Source organism: Panthera uncia, chromosome B4, assembly GCF_023721935.1.
Source record: "Panthera uncia isolate 11264 chromosome B4, Puncia_PCG_1.0, whole genome shotgun sequence".
NCBI classification, from domain to species: Eukaryota; Metazoa; Chordata; class Mammalia; order Carnivora; family Felidae; genus Panthera; species Panthera uncia.
In genome coordinates this window covers 61,842,990-61,864,625 of record NC_064809.1, presented here as the reverse complement: position 1 = coordinate 61,864,625, position 21,636 = coordinate 61,842,990, and the positions used below count along the sequence as shown (strand labels likewise).

General features: G+C 36.5%; 1 protein-coding gene across 10 annotated transcripts in view; it reads left to right on the top strand.

Moving 5' to 3' along the window:
• Positions 1 to 19,178, top strand: part of CAPRIN2 (caprin family member 2) — a 45,209-nt gene extending 26,031 nt beyond the window's left edge. For 3 of the 10 annotated variants that reach the window (XM_049625235.1, XM_049625228.1, XM_049625236.1), the window contains 10 exons: positions 1,005 to 1,127; positions 2,948 to 3,029; positions 4,044 to 4,099; positions 7,018 to 7,122; positions 9,225 to 9,371; positions 11,892 to 12,060; positions 13,454 to 13,636; positions 14,400 to 14,500; positions 17,030 to 17,093; positions 18,259 to 19,178. In XM_049625235.1, coding sequence (XP_049481192.1) covers positions 1,005 to 1,127; positions 2,948 to 3,029; positions 4,044 to 4,099; positions 7,018 to 7,122; positions 9,225 to 9,371; positions 11,892 to 12,060; positions 13,454 to 13,636; positions 14,400 to 14,500; positions 17,030 to 17,093; positions 18,259 to 18,827 — 1,599 coding nt within the window. In that variant the 3' untranslated portion in view covers positions 18,828 to 19,178. Of the gene's footprint in view, positions 1 to 1,004; positions 1,128 to 2,947; positions 3,030 to 4,043; positions 4,100 to 7,017; positions 7,123 to 9,224; positions 9,372 to 11,891; positions 12,061 to 13,453; positions 13,637 to 14,399; positions 14,501 to 17,029; positions 17,094 to 18,214 lie in introns of all 10 variants that reach the window. The other 7 variants (XM_049625229.1, XM_049625234.1, XM_049625230.1 and 4 more) reach the window with 7 other exon arrangements.
• Positions 19,179 to 21,636: the final 2,458 nt, after the last annotated feature.

Here is a 21,636-nt window from a genome sequence, read left to right as displayed (position 1 = left end):
GCTATATGTTGGATAGTATGTAGAATTAGTTGGAAAGGCCAAAACTCATTTAATTTGTCTTTATGGTACAGACTGCATTATATTGAATTTGCAGGGCCTTTCAGTGACTGAGAGGACACTTGTCTATATAGTACACTGTCTCTCTGTCTTGCAATCTCAGCTTTCTAGAACATGACTAAGTACAGTCAAGGACAAAATAGAGTTCAAAGCTAAAAGACTAGATAACGTGAAATTAATCACTAACGCTAATACTTTTCTCCTAAAAGAGTCTTTCGTATATTCACTTAGCATTTATTAACTCTTATTTTGTATGACACTTTTGACAAGCTTAGCTGTGTGACTTCCCAGTGAATTAGAAGGTGGAGAAGAGGAGCTGGTGGAGACAGACACTGGCAGCTGTAAGATGTTAACCATATCAGCATTAGGTCAGCATTCAGGGTATGCAGCTTTCATAAGCAACTTAGCGTGAGGACTAACCACTTTATAAACATCGTTAGTCCCCCAAAGTATACTTAACCTGATAACAAAATATAGTAGTGAATTTTTTCAACCTTAGGATGTGTTTGTATACATATTTACTTCTTAATGTTTCTGAAAGCAGACATTTAAAAGTGGAATGTGGTGATAGTAACTTTTTCTCTGGGGAAAAAAAATCATTTGCGTGTCTTACAGTTAGTGGTATCTTATAAAGAATATCATCAGCTGATTGTCCATAATGAAAAAAATTTCAAGGAAGTTTTGTTACTCTGGGTCTTCCCTTTGAAAAGAGGTTGTTTTAGAAAGATATCCATTAGAGGTATTGTGAAAGGGAAAAAGTGTTTATAAAGTTTGCTTAAATTATTTAGAAACTGTATTGTTGTGGAAATTCTTTACCTGACATAAATCTGATAAATGGGCTTTGCTATGTGTTCTGGTTTCATTAAGATGTAGTGATAAGGTGAGTTTCCTGAATTAGGCTGTTGAATGTGAATTTCGCTCTTATACATTGTGGGTTTATTTTGTAGGTGCCTAAGCCTATGCATCAGCCTGTAGGTTCTTCCTCGACCCTTCCAAAGGATCCAGTATTGAGGAAAGAAAAACTGCAGGATCTGATGACCCAGATTCAAGGAACTTGTAACTTTATGCAAGTATGAGCCATTCTTAAATGAATCTTAAATGATATTCCTGGGGCTACTCGCTTCTAATCAGAAGTATTACAGTGAAGTGTTTTGTTTTTTTTTAATGTTTATTTATTTTTAGAGAGAGAGAGGCAGAGACACAGGGTGTGAGCAAGAGGAAGGGCAGAGAGAGTGGGAGACACAGGATCTGAAGCAGGCTCCAGGCTCTGAGCTGTCAGCACAAAGCCTGATGCAGGACTTGAACTCACAAACCGTGAGATGTGACCCGAGCCAAAGTCAGACACTTAACTGACTAAGCCACCCAGGCGTTCCTGTAACGAAGTTGCTAAGAGCTTAGGTTCTGGTGTTCAGAATGCATGGGAATTCTGGCCACTTCCTAGGTCTCACAGTTCAGGCAAGTTACTTTACTCTTTGCCTTGGTTCTTTTTTTTGAAAAATGAGGATAATAATTCTTATTCCTAAGTTTGTTGTGAGTAATGAAATGAATTAAACATGTAAAAAGTATAAGTGTTCAAATATATTTTCTGCTGTAGATCATTGGTAGTTTCCACTCAGACTGTGAGAACCTACTCTGTGCTTGGCATTCTGGTAGGTGCTATTGTGTGTAGAAAATCATAAGACATTTATTGCCTTCAAGGAGTTTATATTCCAGTTGTATAAGATTTTAACTTGTGGCAATAGTTAAGTGCTAAATTGTGTCATACAGAGTCTTACAGAATTTCAGAATAGTACAATATTATTGAAGGAGGAAGTAGACAAATAAGATCTTTTTGTGTAGTAAAAAGATCTTGAGCTTTGGAGTTAGACTTGTGTTTAAATCCTGGTTCTGCTATTTACTGGCTATAAAATCCATGGCAAGTTATTTAGCCTGTAATCCTCTACTTATGAGGGAATTCCTTACCCATTTAGGTTATTTGAAGATGAAAAGTGATTGCTACAAGGGTAGCTTAATTATTCAAAATGTTGGAAACATTTGAAAACTAAGATAGGCAGATGGGAGAGAGAATCGTTACTCATTATGAAAGATCAGAGAGCATGAATGAGCTAGATTAGTGGTTGAGATGAGACTGTTAAACCCCCAGTTGTTGGACATAATAAAAGCAAGGTTACAGAATTAATGCTTGTGTTTAAGAGCTTAAGTCAGGAGTTTTTTGTTTTTTTTTTTTTCATAGTTAAGCTTTGGAATTACTTGACATAATTTTAAGGTTTGACAGTTACTTTAGATTTTAACTCTTAACTCTTTCTCTTATGAAGACTAAGTTGTTGGAGTATCTGGGTGGCTCAGTTGGTTAAGCGTCCAATTCTCTATTTTGGCTTAGGTCATGATCTCACAGTTTATGGGATTGAGCCCTGCATCAGGCTCCGCTGATAGCATGGAGCCTGCTTGGGATTCTCTCTCTATTCCTCTTTCTCTGCCTCTGCCCTGCTCATGAGTGCTCTCTCTCATAATAAACACTTTTTTTTTTTAAAATAAAGAGTAAGTTATCAACATTTTGAGATAGTTATTAGCTAGATTCTTATAGCTAATAGCTATGGACAGTGTTGTGAGTAATGCAATGGTAATAGCTTTTAAACAGTTTATTTTTTTTTAAGTTTATTTATTTTTGAGAGAGAACACAGGAAGGGCAGAGAGAGAGAAATCCAAGCAAGCTCCACACCATCAGCACAGAGCCCAACATGGGGCTTGATCTCATCAACTGTGAGATCATGACCTGAACCAATATCAAGAGTCAGACACCCAACTGACTGAGTCACCCAGGTGCCCCAATGGTAATAGCTTTTAAATGAATAATTGTTTCTAGTCATGATTTAGAAAATCTTGTCTTTAGGAATCTATTCTGGATTTTGACAAACCTTCAAGTGCAATTCCATCGTCACAGCCGCCTTCAACTACTCCAGGTAGCCCAGTAGGTATGTAATCATAACTGAGAGTAAACATGCATAGGTCCAACATTTGTTACCTCTTACAAATAATTTTACTCTAGATATCTTAAGGGTTAAATTGTGTCTCTGTGTTAATTCTAAATGTATCTATGTGTCATCAGTTATATATGGGTAAATTACCATTAAGACATTAGTGTGCTCACCTGACCTGTTTGCCTTTTATAGAAGGTCTCCAGATGGTTAAATGGAGAAACACAAGCTGGTTTTGCAAATTTTGAAGTGATTGGGGTCCTTTTGACTCTATAAATCTAGTATTGAAACTTTTTGATCCCAATTATGAGTGAAATTACATCAGTGATATTTAGTACATCGATTAACACAGTACCTAATGACGGAACCTAGAATTGAATCTGGCCTGACGTTAGGCTTTTTGCTCTATACTCATTTATTTCAGGGGAGGAATGAGGTATTTGAAGCCACAGTCCAGTTGTAGTGAGCAGACACCAACTAGAAGATGGGTGTAGTAATTCCTGGATGAAGTAAGGAGAATGAAGAGTAATTAACAAAAGTGATAGACATTAACAAGAAAAAACCAAACCGAAACTATATAATTGAAAAGCATATTAATATACATGACCAAAGGGGGAAAAAAAACCTGAAAAGACATATGACCCAGCTAAGAGTTATTTTGAAACTTGGAATTTGAGTGTATCACTTGATTACTATTCATGATAGCTTAGATTTTATCTTCCAGTTTACTATTACTAGTCATTTTTTAAAGTAATAGATTTTTGGAAGCTTTGAAATGCTGCTTTTGCCCTTTTAACCTTAAAACATCATGAGTGTCACAGATGGGACTAGTGTCTCCCAAATCCTCTCTGACTCTTTAGAGCTCTCACAGAAAATTCATGATGGCCTTGAGACCTAGTTTTTCTAGCTATGGCTTATTTTGTAAAGTATAAACTTTTAGTTTCCACCCAGTTGATATGCATAAACTTTTCTCCTCCCTCAATAGTTTACTGTTGATTTCACTCTCTGCAGCATCTACAGAACAAAATCTTTCCAGTCAAAGTGATTTTCTTCAAGAGCCATTACAGGTAACTTCTCCAAAGTGATCTTTCTTTGCTATTTTTAATTTCTTTGTTATTCAGGGAAGAAACTCTTGCTTTGGTAAGATAGATCAGACTTGCTGATTCTAATATACCTAACCCTCCAAAGGTTACCTAATGATCATGGGGAAGACATCTGTTAAAATAGAGAAGGCTGGCAGACTTTAATAAGGAAAGAGCAAGCCTGAAGAATTCAGAGATACCTTGTCTGGGAATCTTACTCTGCCCTTGGCTACTTAAGTCACTTTGGCAGAGCAGCATAGTCAAGAGTCTAAAGAAAGATACTAATTTTGTTTAGCACATGGTTAGCTAATCTCCTGCCTCCCTTCACACATAAGAGTTGACATTCTGAGGAACTGATTTTCACAGAACACCTTAGATTTACAAAGGAACCAGATCATTGAGATCTCTGATGCCACATTGCACTTCTATCAATAGTAAGTTCAAGAAAAAAAAAAGTACAAGGTTTGATAGTTTTCTGGTCATTACCTTTAAAAAAATTATCAGGATCCCTCTGAAAACTTTATGGCAATTTTCTTAACAATAGCATCCCTGATAGGTTAAGTATTTTGACCAGATGGCTCAACAGTTATTGCCTTCCTGTCCAAAAACTTCTGAGTAAATGCCATTTGTTTACAGTGGTTTATATTTAGTTGATAAGGTATGGCTCAGTTTTCAAAATGTATTTATTGAGCTGAGTCCCTCACCCTACTCACTGGTTTAAGGGTTCCATGTTACCTGTTCTAGCTGTTAGGGTTCTACATGAGGCTTTCAATGGACAAGTTAAAGGTTTTCAAAAAGCTGTTGGTCTAGTTTAGTAGTTCTCAGGGGCAGGTCTGTGGATGGCTGCATCAGAAGCACTTGATCACTTTAATAAAGGTATCTATATATATCTCTGTATATATATCTATATATCTATCTGTAAGGTTTTTTTAATTTTTTTTTTTTTTTGAGAGAGACAGCAGAAGTGGGGGAGGGGCAGAGAGAGAGGGAGACACAGAAGCAGGCTCCAGGCTCCAAGCCATCAGCACAGAGCCTGACGCAGGGCTTGAACTCATGAACCACAAGATCATGACGTGAGCTGAAGTCAGAGGCTTAACTGACTGAACCACCCAGGTGCCCCTAAAGATATATCTATCTAGATATCACCTTAGACCTAGTGGATCAGAATTTCCAGGGGCGTTATGTAGACATCTATATTTGTAATAAGCTTCCTGGGTGAATCTGCACATGCATTGTTTGGGAATCACAGGTCCCCAGCATCATGTTTACTCACCAATACCTAAAACTGCTTTCAGCTGGTCTGCTTAAAGAGCAGTAATTTGGAAGCAAGAATTGCCATAACTTCTAAAGAAATACTAATGTGAAGAATTTATCTTTATTTTTTGTTGTTGTTGTTGTTAAGTGAACCTTTTAAATTCAAAAGCTCAGGTATCAATGTCTTAGCTTAACATTTGTAAATCTTTCTGTAGCAGGAAACTTCTGTCCCCACAATACCCAGTTCCAATTATTTTGGGCAGTTGTCTTGTTATTTTAAAAAGAGGACCAGAAGAAAGACCTAGTTTTAGAAACACTACAGTATCATAATAGTTCTAATATTTTAGTCGGATCTAAATTATACCTATTTATTTAGGTATATAAAATTTCAAAAGGATTTAAAATTTTTTTTTCTTAAGACCTCTTTTAAAACTTGGTCCCCATCTCCTTCCCAAGAAGTGGCCTATTATGATGATCCTCTCTAGAAGGTCACTGAAATGTAACTGCTCTGGATATTTGGTTGCCATTAATTAGTTTCCAATTAACCCATTTTATTACTTGGGCTTCTGAGATTGAGATAAAAGGAGTAGATTCATGTCATGGACACTTCAGACCTTGTGATTGCTGGATTTTTATAGATCTCTCCCTGTTATGTTCTAATATCTTTGTGCCATAGAATTCTTTTGTAGCCACTTTCTTAGTTTTTTATTGGTTACAGTTGTCACAGCCTTAGTTTTTCAAACTGTGCTTGCTTTCTTCCAGTTTTTGTTTTATGTTATTAGCTTTAACATTTTGTTAGAATTTTGGTGACTCTGTAATTTATGTAGAGCTTATCATTTCTTTCTTTCTTTCTTTCTTTCTTTCTTTCTTTCTTTCTTTCTTTCTTTCTTTCTTTCTTAATGTTTATTCTTGAGGGAGAGAGAGACAGAGTGTGAATGGGGGAGGAGCAGAGAGAGAGGGAGACACAGAATCTGAAGCAGGCTCCAGGCTCTGAGCTGTCAGCACGGAGCCCGATGTGGGGCTCGAACTCACAAGCCATGAGATCATGACCTGAGCCGAAGTTGGACACTTAACCGACTAAGCCACACAGGCGCCCTAAGCTTATCATTTCTATTTGTACTTCTGCCTACCTCTTTTAGACAGTGGGAGCACAGAGAGCCAAACCACAGTTACTGTGATCCCTGGCAGAGCTGTGCCCACAGTGTTGAATGTGCCCTGAGCTGCTTCCATTGAACTGCTGTTGAGGGCCAGATGTTCCATCTGCTGTTGAGGCCCAGGTTTCTAGGACCAAGAATCTTGATAAATGAGGATGGGATTAGATGTGTAGCTTTGGTGACCAGGCCTGGAAAGGCAATTTAGCTGACTGCTTGGGTTTGACTCTCACCACTAACTTAATTTTTGTGTGATATTGGATCCATTACTTAACTTATCTTTGCCTATGCCTTATTGTCTATAAAATGGGGATGGTTGTATCTACCTCACAGGGTTATTGTTAGGACTAAACACGTGAATATGTATAAAGTGTTTAGCATAGTATTTGGCACTAGTGAGTGCTTGGTAAGAGTTACATGTTATGAAGCTCAGGACTCAAGAAGTATAAAGTGAACAAAATGTGCCTTTTATCATGTTTTATATCTTCCTGTGTCTAGGCTGCTTCTTCTTCAGTTACTTGTAGCTCAAATGCTTGCTTGGTTACTACTGATCAGGCTTCTTCGGGATCTGAAACAGAGTTTATGACCTCAGAGACTCCTGAGGTAATAAGAGGCCAATTGTGTTAATTTCTTTTCTGTCTAAAATAATAGCAGAACCAGCTTACCTTATGCATTACAGGCATGATCAGTTGAATTATTTAACATTTATACTTGACTAATGTATTGCTTTCTGTAGATATTGTCCTGGAATTACAGGTAACTTTGCTGTGACTTTGCCATATAAGTAAACTTAGTAGTGTGTAATGCCTTATCACATACAATAAATATGTCTAAATTGCTGTTGTCAAAAAAGATGAAAAGTTTTAGGTAGGAGTAAGTCAAGTTTCTCACTATATATATTATATTGATGGAATCCTTAGCAGAAAAATCTACTTACATAACTGAGACTCAATAAATTTATAGTGTTAATATTAGCACTACCTCCATAAGAATGAATTACATTTTCTTTTGGCTAATTTTGTCAAAAGCATTTTGATAGCACAGTTGACCCTTGAACAATATGGTCTTGAACTGTGAAGGTCCACTTATACGTTTTAGTTTTTTGATAACTACAATACTGTAAATGTATGTTCTTATGATTTTCTTTTTTTTTAAATTAGGTTTTAATTTTAATTCCATTTAGTTAACATGCAGTGTAATATTAGTTTCAGGTGTACGATATTGTGACTCAACACTTCCTTAAATCATCCTGTGCTCCTCACAATAAATGTACTCCTTAAATCCCCATCATGTATTTAACCCATTTCCCCTCTGGTAACCATCGGTTGGTTCTGTGTAGTTAAGAGTCTTGTTTCTTGGTTTGTCTCTCTCTCTTTTTTTTCTCTTCTTTCCCCCCCCCCCCTTTGCTCATTTGTTTTGTTTCTTAAATTCCATATATGAGTAAAATCTTACAGTATTTATCTTTCTCTGGCTGAGTTCTTTTGCTTAGCATTATCCTCTCTAGCTTATCCCTGTTGTTGCAAATGGCAAGATTTCATTCTTTTTTATGGCTGAATAATATTTCATTACACACACACGCACGCACACACCACATCTTTATCCATTCATCTACTGATGGACACTGGGCCTTATGCTTTTCTTAACATTGTCTTTTCTCTAGGTTACTTTGTTGTAAGAATACAATATATAATACGTATACCTTACAAAATATGTGTTAATCGACTGTTTATATTATTGGTAAGGCTTCCTTTCCATCTCTATAAGCTATTAGTAGTTAAGTTTTTGGGGAGTCAAGAGTTATATGTGGATTTTTGACTTTGGGGTTCAGCACTCCTAACCTGTGTGTTTTTCAAGGGTCAACTATATTATGTTTGTGCTTTCAATTCTAAAATGATAGTTTTTGCTAAGTTTGAGCAAATCCTTGAAATAGGTATAGCAAGATAGCATGATTTTTTTAGATTAATTTAGCAGCTCTTAGATTTTACTATTTTTGGTTCGCTATTATACAAGATAATGTATTCATTACAGAATATAAGAATATATAGATACACATTAATTTTTATGGTGTAGACTTGGTCTAAATTAAAATTACTTGGTTCCTCATTTTAAGAAGAGGAAGGTGTGACCAAGTGAGTCACAGCTCTCTGTTTCATAATCTGATTAGGACTGGGTTTTTGGTATCTTTTTAAGCCTTTGGATTTGTAATCTGTTACATCAAGGATTTGCTTATTACCATAGATAAGTATTATTTAAATTAGATCTGGTTTGATTTTCTTTTTTAAAGGCAGCTGACTTAGAAATCCAGGAATAAGACTTTAAAATCAAGAAAAATTAACATTGACTAAGCAACTAACCCAAGATTTTTCGTAATTCTTCTGTATAGATTTGGAATAATATTAGATTCTTAGTTGGAAACTACCGTTTCAGGGTTTGACTAGGTACTCATAAAAAGTTCAGTATCTCATCTGTTAGACTGATTAATAGTAAGACTCTTTCACTTAGTCAGCAAGCTGTGCACAGCAAATGCTAGTGTGCATCCTCAGCAGTTGTGATTTGAAATTGTAAGCAGAAGCTATTCTTTTGCATTCCTGTGTCTGAATGTCATCCTATAGAACTTGCTGACTTAGGCCAGTCTGGGGTTTAGTGTAAGTTAACTGCTTGTTATATGGCAGGTGATTGGCTGATGCTGCATTTCTCCTTCCCAGGCAGCAGTTCCCCCAAGCAAGCAACCATCTTCACTAGCTTCTTCAAATCCTCCCATGTCAAAGGGCTCTGAACAGGGCTTCCAGTCACCTCCAGCAAGTAGTAGTTCAGTAACGATTAACACAGCGCCCTTTCAAGCCATGCAGACAGTGAGTATGAAACGTGAATGGTGATTACAGTTCATTGTTCCTGTTAAAAAGCCATTGTTTCTCTTACGTCCATTATTGGGTACTTACTATGTGAAAAACTTTGCCTTTTGTATTGCTCTTATTTGGGTTGATCCTTGCTTTGTCCAATGCAAATATAGTTTGTGGTCAAAGAGTATTAAATCCAAAGCCTTGAGAATTTTGAATGGATATTTTATCAGAACATTTTCCCCACTCAGAAAATTAGTAGCAGGCAAAGCTGAGGGTTCATATTAATTAAAAAAAAAAAATGTGTGAGTGAGAAACATAATTTTCTGTGAACAGCTTAATAATACTAACCATTACTAATACCACACTAGTGATGTTCCATAGCATCAATAGCCTGAAATATAGGGCACATACTTGGGTGTTCTGTCATTCCGGAAACTTTCATTTGATTTTATTTTGATCTTATGCTGATTTTGGATAATTGTTCCAATTTGTGTGGTATTCTGAATTACACATTCCTCTGCAAATTGTTTAAGCTTAAAACATTTTTCAAGGTAATATACCTAGGTTTATATGTTTACTCTCTGAAACAGAATAGTATAGAACAGTTCTTTAGAAAAAAAGTCTGAGCCAGTAAGTATCTGATGATGCTTAATGCCCCACTCTGGATACTTTTCAGTGATGGTGGTCGGGTGGGGCCGGTGGAGTGGCAATGGAAAGCAGATACAATGCAGGGAGATAAGCTTTTGAATTCAGGCACCTAAATTCACTAGTTTTATCACTTCATGCTTGGCCTCTTAGAACTGATTAGTTTCTTTGTTTTCCCTCTTGCCCTGTCCCTCCTGCACAGTGTTGCCACATTGGTTTTATTAACTTTTTCTCGTTAATGAAATCAGATACTGTTCTTAATCACTGGGGTTGGGTATTGGCAGTGAAAAAGAGACAAGTCTTTGTGCTCAAGAAGCTTACATTTGATAATGGAGGTGAGAGGGCTAGAGAGAAAAATATACACATACACATATATATGTGTATACGTATACATATGTATATATATGTATATACATATGGGGAAATGTCACCTGTGTCATGGGGAAAAATGGAGCAGGGTAAGGGAGCTGGAGAGTAATGGAAGTGCTATTTTATAGACAATGGCCAGAGTCTGGACAGGTCATTTGCCTGCCATGTGGTAGAAATTTGGTAGGTGGCAGATTTTTTTCATCTTTAATTTTTGAAAAAGTACTCTCTTGGCCTGTGTAGCTTTCATGCTCAGTAAGCATTATTATATCATAATAGCAGGAAGATTAATTTTTGTATTTGAGTTTAGATCTACTAAAAACCAAATAGGTTTTTTTTGGCCATAGTAAAATACGTATGACATAAAATTTACCATTTTAACCATTTTTAAGTATATAATTCAGTGATGTTTAGTACATCTACAGTGTTGTACAACCATTTCCACTGTTTCCAAAACATTTTCATCATCCAAACCATTAAACTATACTCATTAAATAATAGCTTTTTATTCCTCCCTCTCTCCAGCTTCTAGTAACCTATCTTCTTTTTGCCTCATTACCTGTTCTAAGTACTCAGATAAGTGGAATCACATTATTTGCCCTTTTGTATATGACTTATTTCATTTAGCAAAATATTTTCAAGGTTTATTCATGTTGTATTATGGATCAGAATTTCATTTTTTTATAGCTAAATAATATTCTATTGTATGTCTATACCACATTTTGTTTATCCATTCAGCTGTTGGACATTTCGATTGTTTCCACCTTTTGCCTATTGTTTTGTTTTGTTTTTTTAATTTTTTTTTTTTTAACGTTTATTTTTGAGACAGAGACAGAGCATGAATGGGGGAGGGGCAGAGAGAGAGGGAGACACAGAACCGGAAGCAGGCTCCAGACTCTCAGCCATCAGCCCAGAGCCTGACGTGGGGCTCGGACTCACGGTCCGTGAGATCGTGACCTGAGCTGAAGTCGGACGCTTAACCGACTGAGCCACCCAGGCGCCCCCCTTTTGCCTATTGTGAATAATGCTGCTATGAACATTGATGTACAAAATGTGAGCCTCTGCTTTCAGTACTTTTGGTTATATTTTAGAAGTGGATTTGCTGGATCATATGGTAATTGCATGTTTAACTTTTTGAGGAACAACCACACTGTTTTCTACAGTTGGTTGCACCATTTTACATTCCTACCAGTAATGCACAAGGCTCAAATTACACCACATCTTTGCCAACACTTAGATTTTCTCTCTCTCTCTTTTTTTTTTTTCTTTTGGTAATAGCCATCCTAATGAGTATGAAGTGGTATATTATTGTGGTTTTGATTTGTATTTCCCTAATGACTGTGATGCTGAGCATCTTTTCATGTGCTTATTGGCCATTTCTCTTCTTTGGAGAAATGTCCATTCAAGTCCTTTGCCTGTCAAATAGAAGTTTTTGAATGTTGGAGAATTTTGTTGGATGTCATCCTTAATCCTTTTCTATGAAACATTACAAAGGACTTAGTGTACCCTTTGTCTCTTAAGGTGTTTAATGTTAATGCACCTCTGCCTCCACGGAAAGAACAAGAAGTAAAAGAATCCCCTTATTCACCTGGCTACAATCAAAGTTTTACTACAGCAAGTACACAAACACCACCCCAGTGCCAACTGCCAGCTATACATGTAGAACAAACTGTCCTTTCTCAAGAGACTGGTAAGATCTTTGCATATGATATTTTGAAGACTTAGATGACAGCTAGTAGAATGGAAAGTAATTCAGTAGTGATACTTTAAGGGTTCTTTCTTGACTAGTAAGCATTATTTCTTCGCATGTTCAAGTGTTGAGAAACACTTAAATGCCTTTCTTCTATTAATTAAGTTCGCCTATTAATTTTAACTTTTGTAGAGGTAGAACCTAGATGGTTGATTAAACCTTGAAGTAGGTTCATATTTTTAAATCTGATTGCTTTGATTACCATGGACAGTAATAGGAGTAGATAGGGCGATATATATATATATATAGAAGTGCCCGTCTTCTACTTAGAAGAGTTTTGAAATCACTCTGTTGAATCTTTTAGCACAGACAGATAGCTATCTGGCCTTTTCTCTCTTTTTCCCTCTTACAATAAAGCATTGATTAATGCAAAGATATAATTTAGTATGCTTTTCCATTGTTTGCTTAGAGATGAAAAACTATTTTGCTCTTTTATGCTATCCAAATACATGAAAGAATAGGCAACTTTGTAGTTATTTCCTAATTTGATAAACACCTGTAGATTTTTAGTGTTGGTGTTTCAGATCCCCATTGAGTTTTCTAAAACTTAAGCCTGAGTAAATGAGTTGAACATTAGAGGTATTTGGTTACTCACAAGAGATACTAAATGTAAATCCTTGGACCTAGCCACCAATGACCTCATTCTGTTCTCACTTGTACTGAGTGAAAACATTGTGTAGATGATTTACATAAGGGATATTTGTCCTGTGCCTTCTTAGGTATAGTATTAATTAAAATTCATTGTCTTTTACTCCTTGATCTGGGGTGTTTAGCCTTTTTTCCTTTAATTGTGGCCAAATATACATAACATAAAATTTACCATTTTAACCATTTTTAAGTGTATGGCCAGATGGTTGTGTAGCCATCACCACCATTCATCTCTAAGGACTTTTTCATCTTTCCCAAATGAACTCTGTACCCATTTAACACTAACTCTCCATTCCCCCTCTTCCTACTGCCCCCTGGCAACTACCATTCTACTCTATGAATTTGACTACTCTAGGTACTTACCTAGAGTAAGTGGAAACAGACAGTATTTGTCCTTTTGTGACTGGCCTATTTCGTTCAGCATAATGTCTTCAAGATTTCATCCATGTTGTAGCATGTGTCAGAATTTCTTACCTTTTTAAGGCTGAATAATATTCTATTACCTAAATATATGTATAGATACCAGGATCTCTATATATACGTACGTGTATATATAGCACCTGTTTTTTTTTTTTCAAAGGGAGAAAATTATATTAAAGGTTTTGATATACAGTGACTTTTAAGTATAAAGAATATTAAATCTTTGTTACCATTTAACTCTTGGACTTAAAACTGTTTCCTTAAGCAGCAAGTTATCCTGATGGAACTATTCAAGTAAGCAATGGTAGCCTTGCCTTTTACCCAGCACAGACGAATGTATTTCCCAGACCCTCTCAACCATTTGTCAATAGCCGGGGATCTGTTAGAGGATGTACTCGTGGTGGGAGATTACTAACCAATTCGTATCGGTCCCCTGGTGGTTATAAAGGTATGCTCTGAACAAAATTTAATTATACTGAATTATTTTGTTTATATATTTACTTAACTCAAACTATTTTTACTTTACCTTGTTCCTTTTTTAGTTGCCCTCCATATTGTGGTAGAAAATTCCCTATTTCTGTAAAATATAGCTTTTCTAATATACCTGTTGCCTATATAACAGAGGAACTTTTTGTATGAAAAGCAGATTGATCCTGTGACTTGCTGCAGTGAAAGGTTGAGCATCTTTCTTTTCTGGGGATGAATTTGGGTTTTCATATTTGAATACTTACTTTTTTTTAATTGACTTGACTGCCCCAAGTCAAACTATGTCAAATAAAAATATGTCTCAAAATGTGTCATAATCAGTGCCCATTTTCTAGTTATTTTTCTATGAGAGGATACTATACATAAAAATATAAATTTTGAGACTATAATAGTGATATTTTCTTAAGTCTTAGATATGGTTCCACATGTTATTCTCTTGGTATTAGCAGAATTGCGCTAGACAGGCCTTAACCATGCACCTTTTTGAACCCCATCTGCATTGCAGCAGTAGTAAATCTCTGCCCTTGGCTTATTTGAAGTTAGCGGTATTTTATAAATATGTGTTTTCCTGTGGAAGCAATATTAGTAGAGTTTGCTTAAAGAAGGCATAAATCTAATGATGGTATTATAGGATCAGTTTAACTTTTAAAGTGGTATAGAATTAGACTATTTAAAAGTTTAGTATAATTTTGCCCATAATTTTATTTAAGTTGTTTGTTTATTAGGTTTTGATACTTATAGAGGACCACCTTCAATTACCAATGGAAATTATAGCCAGCTACAGTTCCAAGCTAGAGAGTATCCTGGAACACCTTATTCCCAAAGGGTAAGAATAGTTGTCATAGTTGAATAATATAGTACAGTTGTTGATGTTAAGCTGTGATTAAACTATAGCCGAGTCACAGTGTATTTGGTATAAGGCACTCTTTGTTTTTTTTTAAATTTTTGAAATGTTTATTTTTGAGAGAGAGTTAGACAGAATGTGAGCAGGGGAGGGGCAGAGACAGACAGAATCCAAAGCAGGCTTCAGGCTCTTAGCTGTCAGCACAGAGTCTGACACGGGGCTTCAACCCACAAACGGTGAGATCATGACCTGAGCTGGAGTCCAACACTTAACTGACTGAGACACCCAGACACTCCAAGGCACTCTTTGTTTTAGAACTACTTGTCAGTACTGTGGAGAGTTGAGTTGGAAGCTTTTCAAGTAACCCACAGAAGATAAATGACAATTGTCTGTTACACAGAACTTAGAAGGTCTTAAGAACTTTATTTATCATGTTGTTTGCATTAACTCATTCACTCCTCTACCTTTTGAGAGAAACTGGGGTTCAGAAACAAATTACTTATCTGAGGTCACTCAGCAAATGAATGGTAGAATTAACATGAGACTGCATGTTTCCTAACTCCAGACCCTATGAGCTTAACTTTATTATTTTCTTTTCCTTTTTTTTTTGAAGGGGAGAGAATCTCACACAGTCCCCATGCTCCATGTGGAGCCCGACATGGGGCTTGATCCCACGATTCTGGGATCATGACCTGAACTGAAATCAAGATTTGGGTGCTTAGCCGACTGAGCCACCTAGGCGCCCCAACTTCATTATGTTGCTTTCAGTTTAACTTTTCTAGGTACCTGGTGTAGCAAAAGTATTTTTCAAAAATTTATTTTTTTGTTTATTTTTATTTGAATAGCTCAGATTTTCTTTACTACATATGATAAAAGACTGGTAAGAGGTTAGACATTCTACTTTAACAAACCGTGGGACCTCTTTGTCATTGATCATCTATGGATATGACTGAATATGTCAGAATTTTCAGTTTTGAAGTTTTACAAGTTTTTAAGTATGTGGTTTCCCACTGAGTTCTGTTGTGATATAAAGTACCTGTTTTTGAGGAGCTTACAGTTAGTTAAATGAGGTAAGGTAGATGTCTATACAGAGACAGTATTGAAAAGGGGGTTAAGAACACACCTCGAAGAACACACCAAATCACTTAAATGACTTGGGTTTGATTCCTGATTTCATCACTTCCTTTGTTGTGTGACCTTGGGTATGTTTGAGTAAACTTTCTGATCTGTGGTTCCTCATCTGTTGAAGACTCATCTTACTCTGAAGTGTTGTGAGGATTACTTTCTGAGATATCCTGAGGATTAAGTGAATTAACATACATGAAGGCTTAGCACGGTAATGTCAGACAGTAATGAACAGCTCCTTTAAAAAAAAATATTTTTTTTTAAAATATTTTATTTATTTTTTGAGTGTAAGGAGGGAGAGGCAAAGAAAGAGACAGGATCTGAAGCAGGCTCTGCACTGACAGGCTGACAGTAGCCAGTCTGCTGTGGGGCTTGAACTCAGGAATCGTGAGATCATAACGTGAACTGAAGTTGGACGCTCAACTGACTGAGCCACCCAGGTGTCTGTAATGGAGCTGTTCTTAACACCAATATTCTGGAATTTTTTGTGCTGCTTTAAATGTCTTGCTGGGGTGCCTGGCTGGCTCAGTCAGTATAGCATGTGACTTTTGATCCTCAGGGTCATGAGGTCAAGCCCCACATTAGGCATAGAGGTTACATTAAAAAAAAAAAAAAAAAAAGAAAGTAAATTTCTTGCTGAGAAAACATGAGATAGTTGTTGTATTGGGAAAAGGATTAGGAGTTTGGGGTAGGAGACTTAATTATTGTGTGCCTTCTTGTCCTGTTTAAATTTTTTATTGCATGTGTTTATTTTTATTGTATGTGCTAATTTAATGCCACTGATCATTCTTTTCATGTGTTGTCTGGAGGCTGACTTTCAACATACCTGGGAGTCTGTTTGAAATGTTGCCTCGTGAACATTTTTTTCTTGAGGATATTAAATTATGTTTTCAGGCAATAGTACATTCATATGGTATAATTCTTACCAACCTCTCTGTCAAAACAAAACAAAATCCTGACGTAGTTCATAATTGTCTTCACAGTTTGATCTATAAATAGAGCAAGATTGAAATAGTCTGTGTTCTTGCCTTATTATTTCCCTTTATCTTGCGATAAGGGATAGAGGACCAGGCCATATTTCTGAATTTCCCTCATTACCTCACATTGTATCTTTTACATAGTGTTTCCTGGATGCCTTCTTGTTTTTGCAATTATTAGCATACCTAGTTGGTCAGGTTAATTCACAGATGAAGCAAGTATTGCTATTGTTGCCCTTTTTGCCTTTCTTGGTGTTTGGAAACATCTGAGCCTCTGTGGCTGCTGGGGAAGGGTAGAGAAAAGGCTAAGAGGACTTTAATCTTACAAATTTACCAGCCAATAACACTGGGAAAGGACTATCATCTTGCATTTTTGGTGCCAAGGTTAAATATTACGCGTTCATTTCAGGATAATTTCCAGCAGTGTTACAAGCGAGGAGGGACATCTGGTGGTCCTCGGACAAATTCAAGAGGTAAGGATGATTAACTGGGTTACACAGAACATACCTCTAGATCTTTCTTTGTCTTCTGTGAAGTTCTCCCCAGAGTACATTGTTTTCACCATTTAGCTTTTAAAGTTTTCATTTTGCATAAATGTAGTACTGAAGACCTGAGGGAAATACTAGACTAACTGGAATGGCTGTGGAAACCAGTTGTCCATTTAAATTAAAAGTGTATGTGTGTGCTTTTTCAGTTTGATTGACGCCACAGCATAATTCAGCCTTTGATATGTATTCATCTTGCATACTTCAAATAGTTTCATGTGATGATTCAGAATGATGTTTCTTGTAATAATGGGCATTTCTAGATACTCTAGTGTCACTACATTGAAAGATAGGAAAAAGCAGCAATTAAGACACCATGACTTGAAATTTCAGAAGATATTATAATACTTTTTAAAATGTGAAGGTTTAATAGGACCTTTAGTAGAAAAGATTCAGTGTAACTGAGAAAATCAAGAATTACCGAAGATTAACTAACTTTATCACAGAAAAACAATCTTTTCCTTTTAAGAAAGCAATCAGAATTCACACTGCCTTGGCCTTCTATCTGAGCTATGTTTTTGTGTAGTACTTAAAACATTAAGATTTCATGATATCACATTAACTTGGAAATGAAGAACAGGCATTCATCATGGGACTTAGTATCATAACAGAGTATCTTTGAGTGGCGAGTAGTTCTAAAAGTTGGTTCTTTTATGTAATCTCAGTTTTCTTGAGTCCTTGTACATTAGATAGTTTGAGTAGATTTATCACTGAGGAATGAAGAACTGAGTGAGAATTACAGAAGAAAGATAAAAGAAGTAAAAAGAGTGTTCAAACCTGGGTTTCAGACTTTGCTAATCTTTAGTAACTTAGCATTTCCTGGAGGCTTATTTTCTTAAAAAAAAAAAATCTTAAAAAAACAATGAGGCCCACCAGACAAGATCATCTAGGTCCTTTTTGGCTTAATAGTAATATGAAAGCCTATTGCTAGAAAACTTTAGAAAAGTATACTGTAGCTATACTTTGTTGTTTTTGTTTTAGAATTTACTATAAAATGTATTTTTATCTGTATTTCAGTAGCCGACTAATGTTAAATATTGTGTTCAAAGCTAACTGCTTCATTATGAGAAACTCACTGTTGCTAATAAAACAGCAGGGTGGAGTGATTCTTCTCAGGTGAGCAGCCCAGAAAGAGACAACGAAACGTTTAACAGTGGTGACTCTGGACAAGGAGACTCCCGTAGCATGACCCCTGTGGATGTGCCCGTGACAAATCCAGCAGCCACCATACTGCCAGTACACGTCTATCCCCTGCCTCAGCAGATGCGCGTTGCCTTCTCAGCAGCCAGAACCTCTAATCTCGCCCCTGGAACTTTAGACCAACCTATCGTGTTTGATCTTCTTCTAAACAACTTGGGAGAAACTTTTGATCTTCAGCTTGGTAGATTTAATTGCCCGGTGAATGGCACTTATGTTTTCATTTTTCACATGCTAAAGCTGGCAGTGAATGTGCCACTATATGTCAACCTCATGAAGAATGAAGAGGTCTTGGTATCTGCCTATGCCAATGATGGTGCTCCAGACCATGAAACTGCTAGCAATCATGCAATTCTTCAGCTCTTCCAGGGAGACCAGATATGGTTACGTTTGCACAGGGGAGCAATTTATGGAAGTAGTTGGAAATATTCTACATTTTCAGGCTATCTTCTTTATCAAGATTGAAAGTCAGTACAGAATTGACAGTAAAAGAATGGTGTTCTAATTAGTAGGGTTAAAGGAGAAGTAGTCTTTGCCCTTGTGACTGGTTTAGGAAAATGTTTTCTTTCCTAGAGGAAGGTGGAGGTCCTTACTTTTTTTGTTTTCCTCCCCAAGGTGAAAAATTTCAAGCTGAATGACAATTAGCACTAATCTGGCACTTTATAAATTGTGATGTAGCCTCGCTAGTCAAGCTGTGAATGTATATTGTTTGCACTTAATCCTTAACTGTATTAACGTTCAGCTTACTAAACTGACTGCCTCAAGTTCAGGCAAGTTATAATGCCTTGTTGTGCCTCAATAAAAAAGTTACATGCACCTTCAGTGTTCTTATTTGATTAAACATTTAGTTAAGGGGTAAAGTATTGAATTTTTTGCTATGCATCACTGATAACTTTTGGATGGGTGTTAATTCATGGTTCATACTATTATTTTAAAGTAAGACTATATATAATAGCTCTTTTTAGAGTTTTCTCTGATGTTATACCTGTCATTCATCAGAAGATATCATCTGTTTTCCTTTGGCTAAATAACATTTCTTTTTGAAGCTATTTTGCATTAGGACATGCTATTATCTGTTAGCTATTTTTAAGTACCTACTACTTGTATAATAATACAGGAAACAATAGTAGATAGGTACAGAGCTAATACTACTGGTCTGACATCAGTGAAGCTTATACCTTCTAGTGGATTCTCAATTTGAGTAGGTAGAATGTTTAAAAGATTTCTGGTCAGGCAGTGCTGTGTTTGAGTCCTGATTTTGCCACTTAGTTACTGATCTTGGGCAAGTTATTTTACCTCTAAGATCCCCCCTACCTTCTCTCTCTCTCTCTCTCTCTCTCTTTTTTTTAATAGACCATTTCCACGACCTCCTAGGGCAAATGTGAAGTTCAACTAAGAATATCTAAAAGACTTAACACAGTGCCTGGCACGTAAGCATTTAATAAATGTTAGGTGCTATGATTTTTTTTCATTCCACATACTTACAGAATTGTGTGTGTGTGTGTGATGTAGTATTAGTATAGCAGGCATTGACAGAGTTTAGTAACCATTTTAGGCATATATTCTCACACTTCACAATTTTTTTTTTCTAAATTTTTTTTTTTTTAACGTTTATTTATTTTTGAGACAGAGAGAGACAGAGCATGAACGGGGGAGGGTCAGAGAGAGAGGGAGACACAGAATCTGAAACAGGCTCCAGGCTCTGAGCTGTCAGCACAGAGCCCGACGCGGGGCTCGAACTCACAGACCGCGAGATCATGACCTGAGCCGAAGTCGGCCGCTTAACCGACTGAGCCACCCAGGCGCCCCTCACACTTCACAATTTAAGCTTATTTATGTTTCTCATGAATAAGAGCTTAATAATTTTATTAATTAAAGCATAGTGTTTTTTAAATTTTTTTTTTTTACATTTATTCATTTTTGAGAGACAGAGATAGCACAAGCGGGGGAGGGGCAGAGAGAGAGGGAGACACAGAATCCCAAGCAGGCTCCAGGCTCTGAGCTGTCAGCACAGAGCCCGATGTGGGGCTCAAACTAACGGACCACAAGATCATGACCTGAGCTGAAGTCGGCCACTTAACCGACTGAGCCACCCAGGCGCCCCTCTTATAGTCAATATATTTTATTTATTTGAGAGAGGGAGACAGTGTGAGTAAGGAAGGAGCAGAGAGAGAGGGAGAGAGAGAATCCTACCTAGGCTCCACATTATCAGTGTGGGGCTCGAAATCATGAACCGTGAGATCATGACCTAAGCTGAAATCAAGAGTCAGACACTTAACTGACTGAGCCACCTAGGGGCCCCTGTAATCAATATTTTTTATCTGGGCGTGGGTTCATCAATTAAACCCTTAGGCCACTTTTAACTCTCCATGTTAGTATAATGTTCTCAAGATGGAGGATGTAATGTCATTAACTATTTAACAGAATTTTTTAAACTCATGGTAGGTATTTTGTGGGTTAGGGATGTTAGTATTCCAGTTAAATAAATTAGTGGCTCTTATGTACAGAATACAAAGCAAGAAATATATGGAAAAACAAATATTATTAAATGACTAAGGGGAAAACGATGTGTTTTGTTTTTGGTTTTTTTGGAAAACTTGATGTTTAAGAAGAGTTGTGGATCAAGTTCAACAAGGCCTTTCTCAGCTTTTTTTAGCCATTTTGTTTTCTACCACATTAGGATCTTAAGCTTAGTCTTTTCCCCTGCACACAATCAGGACCATTTTTGTTAATTTATTTAAAATATTGTGAGTAACTCCTTTTTTTATATTTTTTAAAGTATCTGACAAAGAGATTCATTAGGGTATCCCCTTATGATGATAGTCATGTTTTAGAGAGTATTCTAAATGGAATACTATTTTTCCCAAGTGTAAAGACAATGGATTAGAAATGGACAATTCTTAGACTTCTGAGAATGAATGGAAAAGACCTTTCATTCTGAACTAATATAACTTTCGGAAGATACCATTCTTCTGGAAGGTTTTAGTAAAAGTCCAGATATCTTTATAGAAAGATATGTAAAGCCTATTTGTGGACCTCATGTAAAGAACTTATATTTTACTGGGAAACTCTTGTAGATACAACTGAAGAGGAAAAGCATTCCATATAGTTACCATGTAGTCCCTGAATATATATAGATTTTTAGCTCTCTTACTGTGGGAGAGAAAAAGTTTGTTTGTTTGTTTGTTTTTTTTAAATTTAATGTTTATTTATTGAGAGAGTGAGAGAGAGACACAAAATCCAAAGCAGGTTCCAGGCTCTGAGCTGTCAGCAC